We start from the raw sequence: 18,184 nt of genomic DNA on the forward strand, positions 1-18,184 counted from the left end.
TATTTTATACGTAAATTACACGTGTCACTTAACTCTGTTTTCAAGGATATTTTGATCATCACATGTTCAATGTGTTGCTGTCTGATTATGTTTGTGTATAAGTCAAGTCAAGTCAGTTTTATTTTTAAAGCGCATTTAAACATGCACAGAGTGCAACCCAAAGCGCTCCACAAACAAGACACATAACAAGACAAAAGATGCCAGATGGAGCGGCGTAGTCGCCAGCGTGCCCATGATATCAAGACATGACAAATACATTTAAAAAATAACAAATACAAAAAATGCCGGACAGAGCGGCGTAGTCGCCAGCGTACCCGTGACACCAAGACATACAAGACAGACAACAAAACAAATAAACAAATAAAAAGTAAAAAAAATATATAAATATATTTAAAAAGTGGGAAAAGTGATGTTAAAATTAGACTACGTTTACACGAACCAGGGTATTTTCCTAAACGAATATCTGGCCATCTACGTTTGCAAATAAAACTGCATTTACAAGAGACCGTTTTTTTTTAAATGTGTTTACACAAACCCGTGTACATACATGCTGTCATGAGCACGCCAAACCACAGTGGCAGTCTAACGATAAGCTCAAGCTCACATTAACCAATCAGAAGCCTGAAAAGTTGCCCGAGCCACCGGAAACGGAAGTGTGCTCTCTTCTTCGGATAGCAGCGGTAAAGCAAGTTGTTGTCGATACAACAAAAAGGGTCTGCACCAACATAAACGCGATGGCTATTCTGAGCGCATCCATGATCACCTCAGCCCGAAAATGTGAAATCGCACGTGAGAACATGTAAATGTAAACATTGGTCGCACATTGCATACTGTGACGTTGGCTGCCCAAAACTCCGTTTACCACAGTTTACAATCAAACGCATAAACGAAGTTTTCCAAAAAAATCACTTTGGCCGGACTTTTTTTGGATAACCGTTTTACGGGGCGAATTCTCTGTTTGCGTCTAAATGAAAGGCTCAAACGTAGGGAAATGTCTTCATTTATAAAAACACACATGCTTGTGTAAACGGGGTCTTAGTCCAATTTCCAAACCAGCTGAAAAATGTCCAAGGGCAATGATGATCCGTGAAAACTGCGCACAGAGCTGTGTCTTCACATGCAACGCCAACAAAGTTCTTTAGCAACTGACCAACCCGGTGAATTCACTGGCAGTCTGGAGATAACGTTAACGTTAGGCCTTGTAGACTGCAGTCTGCAGATCACTGGAAGCACAGTCTGAAGTAGTGGGCGATCGTTAGGGCTGGGATAAACGATTCTTTTTTAAACGATTAATCTAGCGATTATTTTTTCGATGCATCGATTAATCTAACGATTCATTTTTTCAGTCCGATTCGATTTCGATTCGATTATCTCCCCATTAATTGACTAATAGCAACATGTTGATTTACATATCTGAATGAAAAAAACATGAATTCCTTAACATTTTCCAATTGAAAACAAACCAATTTGGAATATATGTTTATTGCGCTTAAGATTCCAAAATAAAAGACTATACAAGTGCAAAGTAATGCATTCTTAGTCAGAAGTAGCATTCAGTTCAGTTCAGTAGGTCTAATTGAGTGCCTGTCACTTTAGGACGACGTTTGTGAATCCCTGCAATTAACATTACGCATTCATTATCTGTGTTAACACTGTTAAAACGCTGCTGATGTGTGAATGCAATTCATAACGTAGTTAGTTCAAATAACGGTTCGTAGCCTACTTCTCCTTGGGACAAGCACTTTTGAGTCTTGGAAAACACTTTTCCATTTACATTGGGATTTTGCAAACATTCAGAGTCAATAAAATGAGCCCTACATGAGTAACGAAATTGACAAGCAGATGTAAGTAAGCATGCTAAACTTGACATCCGAACAGTATTCTAACGTTAGCTTTGAGATACTGCTTGATTGCATAACTTAACTTAGTTTGGTCTCCTCAATGTAGGCTACTATGTTGTGATGAGACCTTAGCAGAGTTAACTTTAATGCAGCAGTTTTGAACAAATTTGCCAGCATGGTCACGATGCTAAGCGGATTTAATAGCAGTTTAGCCCACCGTGTTCTATGCAATGCTTCTATGTTGCAACAACAATCGTGAATATTTTGTTAAATGCACATGCAGAGGATGAGCAGCGGGATCGTTACAAGAGAGAGTGGCCAGGGCAAGGAAAGGCTGCGTGTGTAAAAAGCACAGCTCAATGATTTCGTGACCCCCAGCCACAGATTAGTTAACGTATGGGAAACACTGAAGGTGTAAAATTCAAAATATTTAGCGGCACACATTATGCTTAATGAATCGACGCGCATATTTTGCGTCGACGTCATCGATTACGTCGACGCGTTGTCCCAGCCCTAGCGATCGTGTAGATGGACTTTTAACAGCGACCGCAAAGATTGTTAAGGCGGAGCAAGATATTTCACCAGGAGCCACTTCCGGGAACCCGGATCGCATACGAGGGGATCAAAATCCCCCTTTATGCAGAGCAGAGGCAGCGACTGCTCCATTGAAGTCTATGGGCATAGCTCAGAATTTCACCACATATGCTAAGGTCTTGGTTCTATAGAGTTAGGAATGTGAATTTCGGGCACATTTTCATGATCCTCAAACCCTTCTGAACATTTCAGGTACATTTTTAGCATTTTTGAGCAATCCAGTCTGGAGAAAATCAACCTTATATCAGGTGTCGCCCGGTTATTTCTGCGCTGCTGTTGGCGGTTGCAACTTCACGCTCGTCAATACGTCATCGACACGCCTCTTTATGCAGACAGGATTCGATCCCCATTTCAAGCCCATAGACATGAACTACGACGAAGTATCTTGCTCCGCCTTAACAATCTTTGGCGACCGTTTGTTGCTCCGTGAGATTGTAGCTCTTCACCATTAACGTCACGGTACCGATCCACTTCCACGACACTTCATTTTGTTGTGTCGCATAGGGAGGGAAAGTAATCTCATCGCCATCTAGTGGTTGCGTTCCTAGAGTTTAGCGGACTGGATGGGATTTTTTTTTTAGAAAAAATATATCTCGGTGCACATTGGGATCTTAATTTAATGCCTTCCATATGTTAGGCACTGGGGTCACCTCTATTGCTTCAAGTGGTCATACCTTATTTTTAGGATCAGTTGAATTGTTTTGAGTTTTTGTATTAAGTAACACGGTGATAAGGAACTACAGCTGCATGTGGCGTCACATGTTTGGGCAACAATCTCTAACTGATCAATGCGCCAATTTGCTTAACTGGCTTAACATATTTTTGTAATAACGGAACGTGATGTAAACCACGTGGTGATAACCTTTATGTCAGGATAACTGGTGTTGTGCTTCTACTCACATGAAGAGCTAGCTGTAAGTGTTAAGTGTCAATGCTAACCAGGCTAATAAACAAACCATGCTACCGTGAGTAACGTTGAAGGGTTGAGCGTTGAAAGTCATCCATGACTTCTTTTTGTAGTTAGTTTATGAAACAAAAGGAGCAATTTCGATTTTCTTAAATAAAAGGCGAAATAGGGTCTGACATTTTCAAAGTTAGAATATTATTACTGTATAGACACTGAAAAATATTTTTGGTGGATAACATCGCTGATTTGGCTTCACAATATTTTTTTTAAAATAGGTCTATGGGACTTAACATTGGAGCTGCTCTTCGATAGGAACGCAACCACTTGGGGCGCTGGTTTTCACTTTCCCTCCCTATAGATGTCGCGCTGCCTCCCCACGTTCAGTCGTATGTGGGCGTTTTGTTTAAAATGTCAGTTACCAGCTCATACTCAGTTTGTTTTAACGTATCTTAAGTGCTTTTCCACAAATGGACCACAATTTTAGGCATGTACTTAACAGTATACAACACATTAATAGCCTAAACAAGCCATTTGGAAATCTTGTTTTATTTAAACTACTCAATGCAATCTCAAATCCTCACCAGAAACACCAACAGTCAATATATTCATCCAAATCCTAGTTTCGTTTGTTTTATGGACTACTAGGTGGTCGTGGAAGAGATCGTTAAAACATTATTTGTCTTGTAAGCGGAACCAAAGTTTCACAGCCACCGTTGTGGTAGAACAAAGGACCTACAACCTCGTCCTTTCATTGGAGAGTCGCCTCGCGTTCAACGGATTCATTTGCATAAAGATGGGATTCGCCCAGCTTTTTGACACGCGACATATTTTCAAATGCAGCGCTGCCTTCCCGGAATGCTTTGCGGGCGCGTTAAAGTCGCTTGACGTCACCCATAGGACTAGAGTGGAATGAGACATGACAAAATGAAGTGTCGTGCAAGTGGATCGGTACCGTTACGGCAAAATGAAGTGTCGTGCAAGTGGATCGGTACCGTTAGTCTGCAGCAAAGATTCTAGAGCGGAGCGCTCTAGTTGGCATGGCAGCTCGTAGGTCAGCCACAGCTCGGCGGCCACGGCAGATCTTTCGCAGAGTAGCCTAGGTCCAGCTGTCCCGAGAGATCCCCTCGACCAGACAGTGAAGTGCAGCACCGCTCACGGATGGATGGAAGGATGTCCGATGCCCAGCTAGGGCAAAAGCTAGCCATAGCAAGCTCCCAATGGACAAACGTCAACGACATCAGCTGAATTAGAAGCAGTAAAAAGGACTAAGAATAACACGAAAACTATTAAAAAAATAACGTAAATAAATAGGGAAAACATTTAACTTGACAAACCAATACAAAAAATAAACATGACATTACATAAAATTACGAACATTACATAAAAACAAACAAAAACATGACGCCAGAGGGAGCGGCGTGTCTCGCCAGCGTCCCTGTAACCTAGCAACCTAGGTGTGTGTGTGTATATGTTATGTGTGTGAATGTGTACAATCCTGTAAGTGTACAGACATTTCTGTGTATACACTCCCCCTTTAAATCTAACCCACTTTTTTCTGTTTGCTGAAGATCTTCTCTAAATAGTACTGCTCACTGATCACACCAAAGTAATTGGAATGAATAACTGTCACAAGTCTTCAGTTCACAGCGTGCGTGTCTCTGTATGAACTTCAAAACTGCTTTAAGACTGTGTTGCCCATATTCACAAATATCCTTCCTTTGTGTGTCCTTGTTTGCTGCTGATGGTTATCAGTGCTGAGATACAATTTTCGCAAACTCTTTCATCTCACGGGTCCACCGGGACTATCAGTCAAACTCCTCATCTCTGCAGAATTCATTTCCATAATGACACACGGAAAACGGTTTCTCCCCAACTCTGAGGCAGCTAAAGAGGCAAATTAACCACACATTTACCATTGTCTGAGCTAAGGTGCAGCATGAGATGAAAGTATTTGTTCTCAGTTTATGCAATTTTTTTTTTTTTTTTTTTTTTGAGAGAGGAGTTGAGTGGTCTCCGGAGGATCTGTTCGGCATTCCTGTGGTCCTTCTCTGTTCTTCCCTATAGAAGTGTTTTTTCAGAGTTGGTGGTTATGTGTGTGATATACACGGATATACTGTAAAGGCCTATATTGTTTAAATCTTTACACTTACCCCCCTATTTTGAGTTTTTGCTCGAAATTGCACACCGCTTACTAACAATGGCCCTGTTTCCACATACTTTGACTTATATTCAAGTGCTTGACCTCTTTTGAAAGCAGAGGGATAGTAGATTATTTTGGTATAAATAGATTGACTGTGTGATGAACTGTCAGAGAGTGGCAAAGGGTAAAATAATGATTTTTTTAGGCGGTTTTGTACATCTCTGGAAATGACCACATTCTGCCCTTTTGGTAATTTATTTTGTCTTGGAAACACAACTGAGGCCCACTACCAGGTCTTGTGAATCTGTATCTCAAAGTAGATCAATATAGAATGAAATATTAGTACTTTAGACCATTATTTGCCAAGATATGCTCATGCGTTTTTGTAAAATTCTCTATGGAAACTCCCCATAGGACTTTTGGCTACCCAAAATGCATACTGACAATTTTTGCATTTTCTTTGTTGGTTCAGTGGGTGTCTATAAGATGGACTATACATCAGCAAGACTAATATTGGATAAAACAACATGAATGTTCCATTTCTAGGGATTCCTGTAAATATTTCAATACCCAATATGCTGCATCTACTTATTGCTAAGGGATATACACTGCAGTTTTTTGCATTTTTGATCTAATTTAATTGAGTCATAGTAAGATTAATCTGACAATGTAAAGCACTATACAGATTGTACATGAAAAATGTTGTCATATATGGATTCCCAAGAGTTCAAGCTTTTGATTATGCTGAAATCCAAAGGTAGAAATGCTCCTCATGTGTAGTCATAGAACTTTCCCCACTTTTGTTTGTGCAGATGGATTCCTTTAATACGTCAAAATGAGAATTCTTTGTTGTTGAATCTGCCTTTTTCTCCTCTTCGTTTAGCTGTGATGTTTTTTTTTTTTTTTTTTGCAAGACTCATTCATTTGCCACTCATCATTTCTGCTGAATGATCATCTGTGCATCATCATAGCCTGTACTCTTCGCCTCGTCTGCACGCCCCATTGGTTCCATTTAGCCGTGCCGCTGGTTGTGTCTATGGTGGAGCCGCTCCTTCGTTCTCGAGTAATTAAGTAATTGGTTCCCTTTATCCAGTAGGTTTGTGTGTAATGCCTGCCTATGCATAGTTGAGGCAGCCGGTGGGACAGCCAAAGGGTTGTTTTCTCAGCACGGACACCTCACACCCCAGAGTAAACACTTTACTGGCTCCAAGGCATCCATATAGAACTGTCACACTGGCTGTGTGAATAACATAGCATAAATTATCATGAATGTTACCTATATAGAAATCTTCCATGTGTTGGAAGCCCATGGAGCTGCTTGGAATACAAATCTTAATCGACATGCAACATTTATTTACCACAATTATGTCTGTAAACAGTTATTTTTTGCTTTTTGTGTTCCATGTGCTAGCCAACAGCGGGTGACCTGATGATTCGGAACATCCAGCTGAAGCATGCTGGGACGTACGTGTGTGTGGTGGACACAGATGTCGAGAGCCTCTCAGCGTCTGCGGTTTTGGTCGTCAAAGGTGAACATCCCACTTCCTTCCTCTGCTGCTGCGGATAATTAGGATTTATGACCAAATAAAGCCAGACATACAGTATTAAACAACAGCACGTGGAAGCTGGTTTATGATTCTGCTGATCAGCCCTCTCATATGTTTTAGTCTGTGTCCTCGGGGGGTTTGCTTGTATGTGCAACATTTGCCGACAAGCTCCACTAACCGAAATCCTTTACAGCTTGGCTTGTCTTGGCTCGTTCCACTGTAATGAAAGCATAATTGAATAATGAATTGATTGCTGATTTTAGGTTCAATTAGTGTTTTCTAAATGAAGGCAGCATATCAAAACAATTTATCAGAGAGCAATAATGAGATTTGGGAGGATCAATACCTCTCAATTAACATTTGCTTGACAGGCATTCCATGTTTCAGAGCAATGAATGTTCTCTCTGACCTATGAGAAAATTAATACTGTATGCTTATTGTTTCATCCTACACAGATCTTGCACAGTGGTGCAGTAAATGTGGTCCTTTAGGGGCAGGCATATTTTGCATGCCTAGAAGAGATTGTTATGCAGAAAATTTGGTCTAAATTTGGACAGGTACCTTGGCCTGTTTTGACATTGGAGAACAAATCCAATGTGTCTCCAAGGCAAAGCTAAGAGTAGCAATCTTACTTCCTACAGAATACAGCAGAGGTGAATGGTGCTTTTGTCAAGCACCTTCCTTAGCAGATTGTAAAAGTAAACCCAACCTCATCTGTAGCCCATTTCTGTGTAAGTCAAGACGGAAGTTTCAACAAGTTATCCCCAGACATGTATTCTAATCACACAGAGCAACACATTCCCTCTGGCCCCCACGAGAACACTGTAGGAGTAAAGGAAGAGGAAGGGAAGGAGATTACTTGTCTTTATAGTAGCTTCTGATTGCACTCCACGTTGTACAGGAGTTCTTGCGTAGTCTGTAACAAGCGCTCATGCCTGTGGCAAACGCGGCGTGATGTAACAAGGCTGAAAGAGGCGTCCTGAGAGCGTCTATGATGATTCCTTCCCACGTCTGTATGAGTAAGGCTTTAATGAGGTCATCGAGAGTGATGGAGAGGAGAGGAGAAGAAACGGAGAGAGTGTGTGTGTGTGTGTGTGCGGAATGGAAAAGCTAACATTATTTAATTACTGTCTGTCCAGGTCCCCCAGGCCCCCCGGACAGCGTGACGGTGGACGAGATCACGGACAGCACCGCTCAGGTCTCCTGGAAGCTTGGCCCTGACAATGGCAGCCCCATCGTGGGATACATCCTCCAGACCAAGACCCCTTTCACCGTGGGCTGGCAGGCGGTGGACACAGGTATTATCCAGAATTATCCACCACACTCGCAGAAATGCAAGCGAACCACAGCTTTAGAATAAATCTGAATCATCCAAAGTGGGTTTTGTCTGTGTCTCGAAAAAAAAAATGCCACTTGAGAGGACATAGACACTTCAAAACCGAGAGAAACATGATTACTCAATCTAGCACAAGAAGTTGAATTAGTTCAAAAAGTGTCTGCAGGGGGAAATTGCTCCCAACTTTTTGTGTGGTTGTGACGCGGAGCGCTGGAGACAGGTGCTGGCGTCAGCGCGTTTGGCCGTGTGGTTTGTCAGATGGGCCCCTGTTGTTTCTCTCTCCCGTCTCTGCAGTCCCTGAGGTGATCGATGGGAACACGCTGACGGCCACCGTGGTGAACCTGAACGCCTGGGTGGAGTATGAGTTCCGCGTGGTGGCACGGAACAGCGTGGGGATGGGGGAGCCCAGTCCCGCTTCACTCAAGACCCGCACGGAAGATTCCGGTGAGACTGTTGTGCACACAGCCTAAATGACCGGACAAGGTCATTGCCAAGAACCAAGCATGAGCCCTGTGTGCAATGCTTCAGAATGCATATATAGAGCACAATTACTGAACATTGGGTGCCCCTATGCAACCTTTTAAATGTTTTCTTCATAGTGAATGTTGAAAGGGAGGCCTTCAAGAGCACTGTCCCTCTACATACAGTAGAACATATCTCAACAGGGATGTGAATCCTGTTGCCAGCCAATTAGTTTTGTGCCAAGCTGAAAATGAACGCTAGTTAAACTGTGTGCTTTTGCGACACACTTACAGACATACAAACACACATCAACACAGAAACATTCACCCATACACACCCACACAGACACATACACATACAGACCAGAGAACAGACACACACACAAACACACTCACTTACCCTCTCCACCCACACACTCACCCACACACACACACACACACACACAAAACACACACATTACAGCAGCCAGAACACTGTGGGAAGGGGAGCGCTGGCTGGCAGACAGTTTGTGTGTGTGTGTGTGTGTGTGTGTGTGTGTGTTGGCGCGAGCGCTCTGATGAGTCGACTTTATCTCATTCCCATCTTCAGTCCCCGACACGGCCCCCACTGATGTCAGCGGTGGAGGAGGCTCCAAATCAGAGTTGGTAATAACGTGGGAGGTTAGTCATCCGTCTGCATTATAACCCCCTCTCACCCTCCTCCCCCCTCTTGTCACTGCATCCCCAGATCTGCATGAGGTAACCATTCGGCCTAATTGAATAGAAGCAAATGTGTTTGTTTCCTCCGGATAACCATTCCCCGCTTGGACCCAAGGGTCCTATAATTTCGCTCGTTGACGCGTGGCTCCGGGCTAGTTTCGCTAGTCTAACTCCAATCCCACGAGATGCTGTCATTTCTGCTCAATGTAATGGAGTTGTTTTTTTGCTGGTGGTACAGAAGGGGAGAAGGGATTCAGACCTAAATGTGTTAATATCGCTACTATTACTGGAGCTTTATCGCAGAATATCAGAAGTGAGAACTAAAACATATGGAAGGGCTTATTGTACGGGTCATTCCACGTCAGTTCAACCAGGGCCCACGCAGTTAGGGCTCAAAAAATTCTGAAAAAATTACCAGGTGTACCTATGTTACCCAGGAGACACACTGTAAAATTACTCTTATGTAAGATTAATACTTTCCAAGATACAGCCAGTTTTACAGGGGGAGGGGGGTGTCGATTTTGTTCGGCCTCTTTTTTTTTTGTCAAAGTTCACAAGCCCACAGCGCAAGAACTAAACCATGTAGGAGGCTCAAATTTTGCATGCTGGTACATAAATAGGAATACTATGTAGCAAAATCATCATGTTTGGTCTGGATAATCCTGCATGGTCATAGCTGTCCCCTGCGTGGGCCCTGGTTGAATTGACGTGGAATGACCCGTATGCATTTTAATACCACTGTAGTAAATATTTTATGCTGTTCCATATATTTATGTATTGGAGGCTATTTGATATTGGAAATAATTGCAGATTGTACTCGTAGGCTCTGCCACATACTATATGTTTTAATATATTACAGTTTGGTAGTATAACATAATGAACTTGTAAGCTGTGCCAGACCCTTTCATCAATAAAAACAAAAACAATGCTTGAACGTTCTATTTGGGCCCCTATCTACTTCCTCTGCATTAAGATAACATATGGAATGTTAAAAAGGAATTCTTGTGGGGCCAACTATGATGCTGATAATGGAACTCTCTTGAAAGGGTCCATACATTTTAATATTGTGATGGCTCTATTATAGTAGATTGAACTAATTGGCCGTGTTGTATGTTTTAATGAAACAATATGACACGAGTGGGAGTGGGGTTGGTAAAGGATATCTCCACGGCTGTAATTCGGCCGTAGGTACGAGTATGTCTTGTAATACAATCGTATGCTAGGTTGTACTCGTAGGCTGCGGCATTAGCATTGTATAGCAGACTGAACTCGTAGGCTGTGCTGTAGGCTATGTGTTTTAATATCACTATAGAAACATGATTGGTTGTACTCGTAGGCTGTGGCGCATGTATTTTAATATCACTATAGAAACATGCTAGGCTGTACTTGTAGGCTATCCCGTATGTGTTTTAATATCACTATAGAAACATGCTAGGCTGTACTTGTAGGCTATCCCGTATGTGTTTTAATATCACTATAGAAACATGCTAGGTTGTACTCGTAGGCTGTCCCGTATGTGTTTTAATATCACTATAGTTTTGTGTTTCCCTCTCAGCCTGTGCCTGAGGAACTGCAGAATGGCGACGGCTTTGGCTATATCATCGCCTTCCGGCCGCTGGGTGAGGTCACCTGGACGCACGCCGTCACCTCCACACCCGGCGTGTCTCGCTATGTCTACCGCAATGACAGCATCGCCCCCTTCTACCCCTTCAGCGTGAAAGTGGGCGCCTACAACACCAAAGGCCAGGGCCCTTTCAGTGCCGTCACCACCGTCTTCTCTGCCGAGGAGGGTGAGATCATTAGCGCCGGGCGGGTGATGTCGGCGGCATGGCACAGAATGCCACCTGGAACCGAGCCACGCTGCCATTTTGAAAATCAAAGCACAAATCTTCTTTTGTGTGTGTGTGTGTGTGTGTGTGTGTGTGTGTGTGTGTGTGTGTGTGTGTGTGTGTGTGTGTTGTTCATAGCATCAGAGTGAGAAAAAGTGAGAGAAAAAAATAGAGACTGATGAGGACATTGTGACTCCAGGTACATTTTTTAATGGCCAATTGGATATCATTTGAGGGGGAGGGGGTCGGGGGGAGCTGAAGGGGAATGGAAGAATCTGTCTGGCAGAGACAGTTTTCTGTCAGTGTCTTAGAGCTTTAATTGAATTTTTGTACAGATAATATTCTTTTGTGTCAGCCACGTAGGCCATCAAAGCAAAGGACAGTCATTTACTGTTTGAGGGAAGAGATTATATTTCCAGCAGTGTTCCTGTTTTTTAAATAATCAGTGTTAAGTCTGTCTGTGCTCACTGAGACTCAAACACAGCCACTCTCTCTCTCTCTCTCTCTCTCTCTCTCTCTCTCTCTCCTCCCTTTTTCTCTTCTGTCACACACACACACACACACACACACACACACACACATAAACATATCTCTCTCTCTCTCTCTCTCTTTGTATCATTCTCTTTCTCTCTCTCCCACAACATCTGCACACACACACACACACACACACACACACACACACACACACACACACACACACACACACCACACACACATATAACACCTCGTCTTTGGGCTCATCTTTGTCTTGTTGTGTCTGGTCAGAGCCCAGTGGCGTGCCAGGCAGAGTATGGGTCAGAAGTGCCTCTGCCTCAGAGATCGAAGTGAACTGGCTGCCTCTCGCCGCTTCCTCTCCTGAAAGAGTTCTTGGCTATGAGGTGGGTTTCCTGTCTCTTAGTGAAAATGAAAGGTGCCTGAAATGTAATAACAATTTTTGTCTCACCCCCCCCCCCTTCCACCCACCCACCTCTTACATACACAAACACACACACACACACACACACACACACACACACACACACACACACTCCATCTCTCCTCATTGGAAAGACTTTTGTATTTCCAATGAGTAATCACAAAAAGATTGGCATTGATTCATTTCGACAATCATTTCCCACTGGCACAGTTCCTCTAGAGGCTTTTCCCTTGTAGCTGTGTTAGAGGCACGACACTCGCAGTAAGATATTCTATGTTCACCTCAAGACCTGCAACCAGACTGCTTCCATCTCCGAGCACAAAACCGCTCCGTTGTCATAGCACCGCTACGATGCATGCAATGGATTATGTTATTAACTTCCACTTTTTGGAACCTGAGGATGAATAGGGAAATGTGCTCTTGTCTCTCTCTCTCTCTTTTTTTTCTCTTTCTGCCTGCCCTATTCCTCTCTTTCTTTCTTTCTTTTCTCTCTCTCTTTTTTTTCTACCTTTCTGCCTGCCCTATTCCTCTCTCTCTCTCTTTCTCTCACTCTCTCTCTCTCTCTCTTTTTCTCCCTTTCTGCCTGCCCTATTCTTCTCACTCTCTCTTTCTGTATTTGTAAGTATTTCTTACACACACTCTCTCTCTCTCTGACTTTCTATCATGCTATTCTTCTCTTCACTCTTCTCCTCTTCTATCTCTTTGTCCCCTTCACACACTCTTATTTATTCTTCCCCTCTCTCTCTCTCTCTCTCCACTCTTTTTCCCTCTTCACTCTTGATCCCTTTCCCTCACTCTCTCTACTTCCCCTCCTTCACTCTCTCTTCTCCCCCCCCCCTCTCTCTCACTCTCTCTCTCTGTCTGTCATTTTGAATGCAGGTAGTGTATTGGGAAGATGACACCAAGCCTGAGACGATGGGCAAAGTGCGAGTGTCTGGCAATCAGACATCTGTCTATGTCAGTGGCCTGACGGGCCACACTCAGTACTTTCTGACCGTGAGCGCCTTTAACACAGCTGGAACCGGTCCGCCCTCACCCACAATCAACGCCACCACCAAACGATTCTGTGAGTATTCATGACACAGACAAAAGGAAAGGAAATGTGCCACTAAAAAGATGGAAATTTTGCCCACCCTTCTTTTTGCATGCATGGGCAGTGATTTTTGTTTTTTGACCTTCCGTAACTTGAAAACATTTCTCAATTTAAAATATGAAAAAAAGGCGTTCAAATCCCAATTCGTATATTTCAAAAGAAATGAACATGGTGACACTTTTGTCACTTTCAATCTGTGTGAAGATTACCACCTTGATAATGGCAGCTGTGTAGAATATAATAGATGACAGCAGGATGACAGCGGCATGCTGCAGCTCAGCCAACAATCCCACTCCTTGGCACATGTGCAGAAGCTAATCTGAAAAAAACTCACCATCGATTATTCAAAGCAGCGATGAAATGTTGGTGTGTCAGGAACACCCGTTTGGACTGTTTAAACTGCAAGCAGCCTGTGGCTTGATTGATGCGAGTCATAATCTCTCGCAGCCAATTACAGTCAGTCTGTCCATCAGTGTCCTCGAACATGTGCAAAGAAAAATCCATCTTTCACTTGAGTTAGACTGTATTAAGAGATGGAAACTTCCTTGTAAATACCGCAAAACTTTTCTTCAAAAGGCCCATTGTACTGGCTGTCATGAGAAATTATGGCCCTTTGGAGCATTGCAGTGGGTTAGTAATATGCATTGTAAACATCATGTGTGCATCCAAAAGAATGCATTCCCAATTGCATCTTTGAAAATTACAGTTGTCGCGTGGTATTGTCGAGCCTTATGGCGTGTGTATCATTTTTAAGAGGGGGGGGTGGGTGTTGTGGACGGGGTATGTCTGACAGGATGTCTGTGGCTGCAGCGCTAGCAAATTTGCTGCTGACGGGCACCGAAGATAACAGTGTCATTCATGTAAGACCTGTTTAAGAGAATGTCCCCAAGACGTCCTCAGCTGTGGCAGGAAAGCAAAGAGAAAGAGAGAGTGATAGAGATAGAGAGGGACAGAGAGAGAGAGAGAAGGAAAAGCTAACAGAGTCTCGTAGACAGAGGGAAATCATACAAAAATGTGATATATGGCAATATAGCTAATTAGCTAATTCTATGATGGTTAGACTGTTAACAAACGGATTTGGTTAACATTACATAATAAAAACCATATTTTTCTAACTAATTCCCGTTTACTAAAGGCTTTCTCACCTTGGATATGATGACAGCAGAGTTTGTACAGCTTACACAGTCTGATGCATGACAGGACAGAAAAATGACGGTTGAAGCAAAGATTCTATAGTTAACTAAGATGAATCATAAGGCGATTCACCAATGGAACGAAATGGCACTAGTTCCAGACTCCTAAATAGGCATGTCAAAACATAAACTTTTCTCTGAATAAGCAATAATAACATATACATATCATTTTGTATACTATTTTACAGTCATTGTTTGTGTGTGATGCCAATGAAACACTCTTTCGGACACGGAATGAATAATTTCATTTTGCCCCGTTAACCGAGCTAGCTCTAGCTACGTTCTAGCTAGCTAACACAGAAAACGGAAAGTGAATGGGAATGTTCGCTAGCTAGCTAGCAGCTAAGAACTTTGGTTAAACTTATATATTGTTGCAAACAAACCTGAAATAACATATGTTCAGCAACTTTGTGGTAGTCTACTAGTTCTAGCAAAAATATGTTAGGTTAGTTTATCAACCATCTCTGAGTCTAGAGTATATGTAACAATAGCGCCGAAAATGGCAGCTTTTTTTTTCGCTCCTCATTTTTCCTATCTATTTTTGATAACATTACTATGTATATACTTCATTTTTCTACAAAAAGCAAGCGGTCTTATTCAGTATGACAGAGAGACATTACTGAACATAAACAACTCACTGTCAGCTCATGTGGGCCGGAGTTTCTAAACTGGGACCCCGCGACTCACTCAGGGCGATCTTCCCCACTGTTGCCATGGACGGTATGACGCCCGCCAAGAGGTAGGAGAGCCGGTGTATTAGTGAGACTGAGACGACGTGCAAATCGACCACACGCTCCCAAGCATCCTTTTTTTGGCCAATGTTCAGTCTTTGGACAATAAGATGTGCGAGTTAGCGTAAAGGATCTCCTTTCAGAGAGAAATTAGGGACTGTAATATCATCTGTCTCGGAAGATGCGTAAACCATGCTATTTCTCCCCACTGGTTTCTCTGTGTTTCGGACCGACAGGTCAAAAAAAACTACTCGGGTAAAGTCAGGGGTGGAGGGTGTGTTTCATGGTTAACTGTGCTTGGTGTGACAGTAAGAATATCCACTCAATCAAGTCCTTTTGTTCTCCAGACATAGAATATCTCACCATTCTCTGCCGTCCATTTCTGGTTGGCAAGAGAATTCACGGCTGTTGTAGCAACCGCGTATACATTCAACCCATGGCGGATGCAGCTTGGCGCTAAAAGAACTGTACACGATTATCAGCAAAACGGAGAGCTTACATCCAGAGGCTGCTTTTTTATCATTGCAGGCAGCTTCAACCACGCATTCTCTGAAAGATACTGCCCAAATACTTCCAGCACATAGATGTAAACACACGTGGAAATCGCACACCCCAGACCACTGCTATACTCCTTCCGCAATGGGTACAAACCCCTCCTCCAGCCCACCGCTTGGCAAATCGGATCACTCTTCTATCCTGCTCTTTCCAGCTTACAAGCAGAAACTGAAACAGAGCCCCGCCCACTGTCAAAACCATTTGCTGTTGGTCTGAGGAATCAGACAGTGCACTGCAAGGCTGCTTTGAATGCACTGATTGGGACATGTTCCGTGATGCATCAAATGGGGATATAGATGAATACACAGAGACAGTCACAGGATTCATACAGAAGTGTGTAGAAGATATTGTTCCAACAAAAACAGTCAAAATGTCCAAATCCAAAACCATGGATAAATAGCCAAGTAAAATCTGCTCTCAGAGCTTCGATTGTCGCGTTTGCCTCTGGAAACAAAGAGCTGGAGAAAAAAGCCAGATATGACCGGCGGAAAACAATCAAAGCAGCAAAAAGAGAATATAGGCACAAGATTGAGGAACAGCTGGAAGGGAATGATTCAAGGAATATGTGGCAGGGACTGCACATGATTTCAGATCTGAAGGGGAAGAAATCCAACATCCAAGTCTCTCACCCCTCACTTGCAGACGAGCTGAACCAGTTCTATACACGTTAGAAAAGAGCCCCCTCCATTTCTCACGTTAGTAAGAGCCCCCTCCATTTCTCACCTCTCTGACCCAGGCCTAATGCTCACAGTGGCTGATGTGCAGAAATCTTTCAAGCAAGTCAACATTCGGAAAGCAGCAGGACCTGATGGGATTCCAGGCCGTGTAATCAAAGTGTGTTCAGAGCAACTGGCTGGTGTGTTTACAGACATCTTCAACTTCTCCCTGTCCACGTGTGTTGTACCAAGCAGCTTTAAGTCATCTGTTATTGTTCCAGTGCCTAAGAAAACCAAATCACCAGCTTGAACGACTGGCTGACCTGTGCCCCTCACCTCCATCGCGGAGTAAATGTTTTGAAAGGCTTGTGAAGAACATCATCTGCAAAATGATTCCACCTACGCTTGACCGTCACCAGTTTGCCTACAGACAGAATAGATCTACTGATGATGCCATCACCAGCGCACTGCATACCTCCCTCACACACCTGGAGAAAAAAGACACTTATGTAAGGATGCTGTTTGTAGACTACAGCTCGGCCTTTAACACCATTGTCCCCAGTATACTCGACGGCAAGCTCAGGAGTCTAGGAATGCACAGCGGCCTATGTAGCTGGATACTGGACTTCCTCTCTGGATGAAAACAGGTGGTGAGAATGGGCTCCATCACATCCTCCTCCTTGACCATCAGCACGGGAGCTCCGCAAGGTTGTGTTCTGAGCCCTCTCCTCTACTCCCTTGTATACGCATGACTGTGTGGTGTATTAATAACACCATCATCAAGTTTGCAGATGACACCACTGTAATCGGTTTAATCACAAACAATGACGAAACAGCCTACAGAAACGAAATCAACAACCTTATGAATTGGTGTAAAGGAAACAACTTGTCTCTGAATGTCCAAGACGAAGGAATTGATAGTTAACTTCAGACGGAAAGAACAACAGTTTGAAGCCATTAACATCAATGGTGAGACAGTGGAGAGGGTGAGAGACTTTAAGTTCCTGGGCGTTATCATCTCAGAAGACCTCACCTGGGACAGTCACACTCAGAACACTGTAAAAAAAGGCCAACAACGTCTGTACCACCTCAGACGATTGAGAAAGTTTGGTATGCGACCCAAGATCCTAAGGTCTTTTTACAGAGGCACCATTGAGAGCATCTTGACTGGGACCATAACTGCATGGTATGGGAACTGCTCTCAATACAATAGAAAAGCACTTCAGAGAGTTGTGTGTACAGCACAGACCATATGTGGCTGTGACCTACCCTCCATACTGGAGTTATATGAGGGAAGATGCATTAGGAAAGCAAAAAAAAATCTTGAATGATCCTAGTCATCCCAACCATGAACTATTTGAGCTATTACCATCTGGCAAACGATATAGAAGCTTGAAAGCTCATACCACCAGACTCCAAAGTAGTTTCTTTCACCAAGCAATTAGATTGCTGAACTCATGCTGAAGACAACAAGGCACTTTTTTTTTTCCTACACACACACACACACCCTTTCATTTATTTATTTTTTGAGGAGAAAAAAACACAACAAATTTTACTCTATTATAAACCTATAATGAGATGTAATAAAAGAAATCTTGAATCTTGAATCTTGAATCTAGAGCCTCTGAGAACAGGTGGCTGTGCACCAGAGCTTTGAGGAGACAGTGACAGATCACGAACAAAGCT

General features: G+C 43.1%; 1 protein-coding gene across 2 annotated transcripts in view; it reads left to right on the forward strand.

The window, feature by feature from the left end:
- Positions 1-18,184, forward strand: part of cntn3a.2 (contactin 3a, tandem duplicate 2) — a 49,856-nt gene that overhangs the window by 24,537 nt on the left and 7,135 nt on the right. For both annotated transcript variants that reach the window (XM_048241621.1, XM_048241622.1), the window contains 7 exons: positions 6,894-7,011; positions 8,169-8,327; positions 8,660-8,809; positions 9,416-9,486; positions 11,081-11,315; positions 12,120-12,232; positions 13,150-13,336. In XM_048241621.1, the coding sequence (XP_048097578.1) occupies positions 6,894-7,011; positions 8,169-8,327; positions 8,660-8,809; positions 9,416-9,486; positions 11,081-11,315; positions 12,120-12,232; positions 13,150-13,336 (1,033 nt within the window). The remainder of the gene's footprint in view (positions 1-6,893; positions 7,012-8,168; positions 8,328-8,659; positions 8,810-9,415; positions 9,487-11,080; positions 11,316-12,119; positions 12,233-13,149; positions 13,337-18,184) is intronic.

This window comes from Alosa alosa, chromosome 4, assembly GCF_017589495.1.
Source record: "Alosa alosa isolate M-15738 ecotype Scorff River chromosome 4, AALO_Geno_1.1, whole genome shotgun sequence".
In the NCBI taxonomy this organism is placed as follows: Eukaryota; Metazoa; Chordata; class Actinopteri; order Clupeiformes; family Clupeidae; genus Alosa; species Alosa alosa.